The 7961-nt window shown below is 37.3% G+C and overlaps 1 protein-coding gene across 1 annotated transcript in view; it reads left to right on the top strand.

Moving 5' to 3' along the window:
* slc17a6a (solute carrier family 17 member 6a) overlaps window positions 1–7550 on the top strand; it is a 13147-nt gene extending 5597 nt beyond the window's left edge. The window contains exons 5-12 of the mRNA XM_016568453.1: window positions 191–278; window positions 358–444; window positions 533–675; window positions 1643–1792; window positions 4849–4981; window positions 5083–5193; window positions 5323–5450; window positions 5824–7550. Of these exons, the coding sequence (XP_016423939.1) occupies window positions 191–278; window positions 358–444; window positions 533–675; window positions 1643–1792; window positions 4849–4981; window positions 5083–5193; window positions 5323–5450; window positions 5824–6153 (1170 nt within the window). The 3' untranslated portion in view covers window positions 6154–7550. The remainder of the gene's footprint in view (window positions 1–190; window positions 279–357; window positions 445–532; window positions 676–1642; window positions 1793–4848; window positions 4982–5082; window positions 5194–5322; window positions 5451–5823) is intronic.
* The last annotated feature ends 411 nt before the right edge of the window (window positions 7551–7961 follow it).

The following is a 7961-nucleotide window of genomic DNA, read 5'->3' as shown; positions in this document are numbered from 1 at the left end:
AATTAAATTAAATTAAATTAAATTAAATTAAATTAAATTAAATTAAATTAAATTAAATTAAATTAAATTAAATTAAATTAAATTAAATTAAATTAAATTAAATTAAATTAAATTAAATTAAATTAAATTAAATTAAATTAAATTAAATTAAATTACTGATGGTTTGACAAGTTTCTGTGTGTGTGTCCAGGGTGTGACCTACCCAGCATGCCATGGGATTTGGAGCAAGTGGGCTCCGCCCCTCGAGAGAAGTCGTTTAGCCACCACCTCTTTTTGTGGTAAATACAATTTCCCTTTTTAAAAGTCCAGCTAACCCAGAATTCCCAGAATAAAAGCTGTGAAAACACCCTGTTTCAGGTTCATACGCAGGTGCTGTGGTGGCCATGCCGCTGGCTGGAATATTAGTGCAGTACTCGGGCTGGTCTTCTGTCTTCTACATATATGGTAGGCTTATGATCTTGAAATGATAACAGACTTTTCTTTTTCGGGTGTTTGATTCCTTGACTCTTGTTTTCTCTCTGTTGGGTTGCAGGCAGTTTTGGGATTGTCTGGTACATGTTTTGGATCCTGGTTTCATATGAGAGTCCAGCAGATCATCCCACCATTACAGATGAAGAGAGGACTTACATTGAGGAGAGTATTGGAGAAAGTGCCAAACTACAGGGGGCAAATGAGGTACGTTCCCTAGTGCGGACAAATCTGAAGGTCCCATGAAATCACATTTGGGGTTTTCTGGGTGTTAGTCAAGTCACGTCACCTTTATTTATATAGGCTTTTAACAATACAGATTGTGTCAAAGCAGCTTTACAGTATTAAACAGGGAAATAGTGTGTCAGTAATGCAAACGGACAATAGCAAACACTCAGTTTGTCAGTTAAAGTCATCATTGATTCAGTGATGTGATCATCCAGCTCAGTTCAGTTCAAATGTATGTGTGCAATCAAGTATCACTGGAAATTTAAATCATTAGCTTTAAGGCCATTAACAAAACATGCTCAGCAAGGATGCATTAAATTGATCAAATGTTATAGTAAAGATATTTATAATGCTATTCATTTGAGCTTTTTAGTTTTTAAATAAACCTGGAAAAAATGGAACATGGTTTCACAACTGTTTTCAGCATTGATAATAATCAGAAATGTTTCTTGAGCTGCAAATCAGCATATTAGATTGATTTCTGAAAGATCATGTGACTGGATTAATGATGCTGAAAATCCAGCATTGCATCACAGGAATAAATTACATTTTAAAATATATTCACATAGAAAACATATATATATATGACATAAAAGTCTTCAGTAATAACAACAACAATAATAATAATAATAATAATAATAATAATAGTAATAATACCGATCAAGCAAGCCAAATCATGTTTTTTTTTTTGTTTTTTTTAAATCAGGATCTGGTCTCTCTTTCTTACCATCTATTTGTTTGTTCCAAAACAGTTTTCTTCATCAGAATTCATGCAACTTTTGAATGTCCAGTAATGGAGAGACTGTAGATGGAAGTAATTACAAAATCATGTCTGAAGGGGTCTTTAAGCACCCTGTGAAATGGTTGCTCAAGATCTCCAATGCTAGATGTGTCCCATAGACTTTCCCGTCTCAATTTTTAACCTGATTTTTTTTTTCTCCTACAGAAATTCAAGACGCCCTGGAGGAAGTTCTTCACCTCCATGCCGGTCTATGCAATCATCGTGGCCAACTTCTGCCGGAGCTGGACCTTCTATCTGCTGCTCATCAGTCAGCCAGCGTACTTTGAAGAAGTGTTTGGCTTTGAAATCAGTAAGGTGAGAGAAGCAGCTGAACTGATTCAGGGGGAAATATTTGTACATTAATCAGATCTCAGGCACGTCATTGTGCTTTTGCGTTTGCTGTATGAATTGGTCTCATGTGCAATTCTTTCTCAGGCCTCATTTGAATCGTTACTATCGGTCGTGTTTGACCCTCATTCACTGCTGTCATGCATTGAGTCGCCCGCATTGGATTGTATTTGAGATGTTGGCCATTCAGAAATGTGTGTTCACAGTGGCGTACATAAATAAAACCTGACACTGTTATTGATCTTTGACTTCTGAGCTGAAAGAGTGATATAAATCCTGCAGGCCTGACAGCTGTAATTGAACCACTGTTTGATTCTGCCTCATAGTGCAGCTTGGGAGATTGGATTTGTTTAGTGGTTTTATCAGTCAGGGCTTGTTTAGGATTTCAATGTAGTGATTTATTGTTAGTATATTGTATTTCTAGTTTTTACTATATAGTATTTTTGAGCTATTTTATTTTTGAGCCACACATTTTGTGTCAAGTATGTTAAAAAATAGCATTGTAGAGGTTTGCATTGTTTTATTTGATAAGAGAAAAATGCCAATTCTGTCATCATTTACTCACCCTTAAGTTGTTCCAAACCTTTATGAGTTTTGTTTTTGTTGTTTTCCTGCTGAAGAAGACATTTTGAAGAATGTGGGTAACCAAACAGTTGCTGGCCCAAAATGACTTCAGTAAAAGCACTGTGGGAGTCAATGGGGATCAGAAATGGTTTGGTTACCAACATTATTCGAAATATCTTCTTTTGTGTTAATCGGAAGAAAGAAATATATACCGGTTTGGAGGATGATTGTGAGATGGCAGACGTCTGGGTGAACTATGCCTTTAAGAGTGATTTTTGACCCACTTTAGTAGAACGTAAGTACATATATATATACATATAATTTAATAATTTGTTTTTGAAATATGGCTGAAGTGTACTGCTGAATGTACAACAAGCATTTATTGTTAACCAAAATCTACTTAAATCTCATTAAAGTCAACTCACCATTTTTTTTTTTACTTTTAAGATTTGTATTAGTTGTATTGAACACATTCAATACAACTAAGCACACTTTAATTAAATTCAGTTAAATTCAAGTTTATTTGTATAGCGCTTTTCGTGATACAAATTGTTGCAAAGCAGCCAGAAAATTGTCCCTTCATTGTCAATCATCACTGATAACATAAAGGTGTTGTTTGTTCTCACCCGTGTGATTGTGGAACCGCCTGCTTTCAGCTGACATTCAATTCAATTCAAGTTTATTTGTATAGCGCTTTTCGTGATACAAATTGTTGCAAAGCAGCTTTACAGAAAATTGAAGTTTCTACATTATATTTAGGAGTAGCTTATCAGTGGTGACTATATGTCAAGTTGATGTCCATATCATGCAGTTAGTTAATGACATGTAATCAAACAGATGGTGAATACTATTAACAACAACGATTATATGTTGTGATCAAACTTATAGCAAAGTTTGGTAGTTTTGTATGTTGGATCAGGGTTGGCATCATCTGAGGTCCTCTGAGGTGTCGGCATCATCTCTTCTCAGGTGTTTGGTCATCTCAGATCTTCGTAAGGGTTGGGTTCATGCTGAAGCGTCTGTAATTCCTAGTTACCTCGGGATGCCAATCCCGTGGCAGAAACAGAGAAGCAAATAGAGAAAAGTTAGCGTAGCTGCTGTTCCAACAACATATTTCGTAGCTTGACAATGTTTCTAAGATGGAAGAATGCTGTTTTTGTAACATGGGAAATATGATTTTCAAAAGACAAGTTGCTGTCTAATATAACACCCACATTTTTGACTGTAGAGGAAGTAACAGTACATCCGTCTAGTTGCAAATTGTAATCTAAGAGATTGTGTGTACTGTTTTTGGTCCAATAATTAATATCTCTGTCTTATCCGAATTTAATAGGAGAATTGTTGGTCATCCTTTATTTTCTTCCATTTTAACACACTCTGTTAGCTTAGATAATTTAGAAGTTTCATCTGGTCTTTTCAAAATATATAGTTGAGTATCATCAGCATAACAATGGAAACTAATCCTGTATTTTCTATAATATTACCAAGGGGCAACATACAGTATATATTGAAAATAGCAGAGGGCCTAGGACAGATCCTTGTGGCTCTTCCTACTTTAATGGTGTTATTTGAGATGATTCCCCATTTAAATAGACAAAGCAACCACTTGGACATCGCGCCGAGGTACGCCAGCATACTGATGGGTATTTCTAATGGAGTGGGCACTCTCTCTGGTATGGTCTGCCCTCTCATTGTAGGTACTATGACCAAAAACAAGGTGGGAAATCCTGAAATTAGCCCTACTTTCATTATCAAATGTGTTTATTGTTACCTGAACTCGGTCAAATCTGACATATGAAACATCTACGCCACTGAAGCTGTCGATTAATGGGCAATCACACGTTGGTGGGCGGAGTTAGTATAAATAGCCTCTGCCAACAAGGCGGGCGGCACTCCATATTTTACTGGTGATAATTGAGATGACTTTTAAGCCCATATCGCCCATCCCTATCGGACAGGTAGGATCTAAACCATCTTAAAGCCTGGCCTTGAATACCCGTATACTTTTGTAATCGATCTATGAGTATGTCATGATCTATAGTGTCGAACACAGCACTAAGGACAACTAAAACTAGTAATGAGATGCAACCTTGGTCTGACGCAAGAAGCTAGTCATTTGTAATTTTAACAAGTGCAGTTTCTGTGCTATGACGGGGCCGGACCCGGACCCCCCGCCCCCCCATGAATTCTTCATAGATATAATTTTTTGCAGGAAGGAGCACAATTGAGCAGACAATATTTTCTTAAAAGTCCATACAAATCATAAAAATCACCATAAAATTGTATTATATAAAAAAATGTGGCTCAGGGATTCTTCAACATTTTCCCTTTGTGTTTAATGACAACACATAAATCATATGGGCCTTTGTCTATTTTTTCCTTCCAAAATTGTCATAATTTTGGTGAACTATCCTGTGAAGTGAAGTCATGAGGACTGATGTTTTGTGTGGTGTTGTCAGGTCGGTATGGTCTCTGCTCTGCCTCACCTTGTCATGACCATCATAGTGCCAATCGGCGGTCAACTGGCTGACTTCCTGCGCAGCAAAAACATCTTATCCACCACCACCGTCAGGAAAATCATGAACTGTGGAGGTAAGAGTAACCACATTTCATTAGAGTAATTGTATCTTGTGTTTGGAATTAATACAAAACAGTATGGTGTGACCTTTGACCCACACATCATTTGGTTATAGGGTTTGGAATGGAGGCCACTCTGCTGTTAGTGGTTGGTTTCTCTCACAGTAAAGGTGTGGCCATCTCGTTTCTGGTGCTAGCTGTTGGTTTTAGTGGCTTTGCTATATCAGGTGAGACACTCACACACTGTCAGGCTATATGTTTTGAAATCCCATTTTGGTTTACTTGCATTCAACAATATCTAAAATAAATGTCTCCCAACATTTCTGATTTCTTCTTTTATCCTGTCCCTCTTTAAGGTTTTAATGTCAACCACTTGGACATCGCGCCGAGGTACGCCAGCATACTGATGGGTATTTCTAATGGAGTGGGCACTCTCTCTGGTATGGTCTGCCCTCTCATTGTAGGTACTATGACCAAAAACAAGGTGGGAAATCCTGAAATTAGCCCTACTTTCATTATCAAATGTGTTTATTGTTACCTGAACTCGGTCAAATCTGACATATGAAACATCTACGCCACTGAAGCTGTCGATTAATGGGCAATCACACGTTGGTGGGCGGAGTTAGTATAAATAGCCTCTGCCAACAAGGCGGGCTATTTGCACAATATTTATTGTTGCATGACACATTGTTTCGCATGCTGTTTTTCAAATATTGTAGAAAGCATACAGTGAATCTCCTTTCTGTGCAGTTTGTGATGAGCAGTAGACAGGCATTTCATTCTAAACATAGCCACTAAGAATTACATAATAGAAGTCAAAGACTGCATTCCTGAGTTTGTCTTATCTTGTCTGTCAGACTCGTGAGGAATGGCAGAACGTGTTCCTGATCGCCTCGCTGGTGCATTACGGCGGCGTGATCTTCTACGGGATTTTTGCGTCCGGCGAGAAGCAGCCGTGGGCCAATCCCGAGGAGACCAGCGAGGAGAAGTGCGGCTTCATCGATGAAGACGAGTTAGCGGAGGAAACCGGTGACATCACGCTGAGCCACGCTTCTTTCGGGGGCCCCGCCAAAACATATGGGGCCACGACGCAGCTGAACGGGGGATGGGCCAAAGGATGGGAGAAAACCGAGGAATACATCCAGGAGGACGCCGAGCAGACGTATACGAGAGATGGGTACTCCTAGATCTTTATTCGCAATCCTTTGACTTTATTGAGTCAAAGCAAATCTTTAAAAAAAGTCAAAGCAAAAAGAGATATGAGTGATTATAGACACTGTACTTAACAAGCATAGCTACAGGAGTCAGAGATGTTTTTGAAAAGAGTCTTTAAGTGAATAGAGAAGATATTTAAAGGGAATAATATATTCAGAGATATTGATTAGAATATACTGGTAATTATATGAAAAGGTCATATTTAGGATTATATAAATAATATATATGGCTATGTAAATGTTTCCTGTAAAAATACAGATATGTTGAGTTATTACTGTGGTTTATGACATTTAATCAACTGACAATATTTAATAGCACAGACATCTGTAATCAAAGCACAGGTCTTGGCTGTTTTTTGCAGGTTTAGACTAGTTTTGTTTTAGTTTTGTGTCTTCTACTGTAACTTTAGCAGATGAGTAGTTTAATCGGTCAGGACCAATTAGAGTAGTTTAGATCAACGTCGTTTTGTTCAGAAGAAACAAGTGTTTCACTCTGGTTTACAGAGCTCTTGCCATTGACCTTACAGAAAATATGCAAGATTTGGGTTATTGAACTATATTATATAACTTAAAACTTACAAAGAATGCTGTTTATCATTATGTACGTGTACTGTATTACACATTATAAACTAGTCCCTTTATTTGGGACATAAACCTAGAAGGTAGAGCAAAATAGACATTTACTGTTTGATGCAGCACAAATTTGCAAAACATACCTGCTATATCTGAATGATGATGTGTATTAAAATAAGTGTGAAATATATTGATAAACCTTTAAATGTTGAAACATCCTAAAGTATACTTGAGAACTTTTTAAAGTGCAATCTTGTATAAGTTTTGTTCGGCTATAGTTACATCAACAATACATTCGAGTGTCTGCTTGGCAATACAGTCCTGTATTTTAAGTGGTTTTAAGCTGGTCTTCATTTAAAATGTTCCATTTTAACCAACATGTAATGACAAACCGGTCATTTTCGAAGATACTTTGAATGCACTGACATGTTGTTATTTGGGAAAACAAGTAATTTCTATCTTAAGTATGTGTTTTGACATGGATTTATTGTTTCTGTGAGACTGTTGTGAATCTGGGTCAGTGATATCTGTACTTACTGTTTTTATTGGGCCATATTTATCATAGAAACTGGCATTAAAAAATGGGATGTATATTGTGCCATTGACATCATTCCATGCATATGGTCAAATCCTGATCATCTGATGTATTTAAGTGTTGCCATGCAAAGCTGATGTAATATGTTGAGTGAATTTCACAAAACCTGTCAGGATGTGCAGGTTCCATCTCACCTAAAAAGCTAATTTTATATTACATTAAGACAATTAAGCCTGCTTTTAGGACCATTCAAATTGTATTATTTATTACTTTTTACAAAACAGTATGGTGTGACCTTTGACCCACACATCATTTGGTTATAGGGTTTGGAATGGAGGCCACTCTGCTGTTAGTGGTTGGTTTCTCTCACAGTAAAGGTGTGGCCATCTCGTTTCTGGTGCTAGCTGTTGGTTTTAGTGGCTTTGCTATATCAGGTGAGACACTCACACACTGTCAGGCTATATGTTTTGAAATCCCATTTTGGTTTACTTGCATTCAACAATATCTAAAATAAATGTCTCCCAACATTTCTGATTTCTTCTTTTATCCTGTCCCTCTTTAAGGTTTTAATGTCAACCACTTGGACATCGCGCCGAGGTACGCCAGCATACTGATGGGTATTTCTAATGGAGTGGGCACTCTCTCTGGTATGGTCTGCCCTCTCATTGTAGGT

The sequence above is a fragment of the Sinocyclocheilus rhinocerous genome, unplaced genomic scaffold (genome assembly GCF_001515625.1).
Source record: "Sinocyclocheilus rhinocerous isolate Xijiao unplaced genomic scaffold, SAMN03320098_v1.1 scaffold921, whole genome shotgun sequence".
In the NCBI taxonomy this organism is placed as follows: domain Eukaryota; kingdom Metazoa; phylum Chordata; class Actinopteri; order Cypriniformes; family Cyprinidae; genus Sinocyclocheilus; species Sinocyclocheilus rhinocerous.
This window is presented reverse-complemented; position numbering and strand designations above follow the sequence as displayed.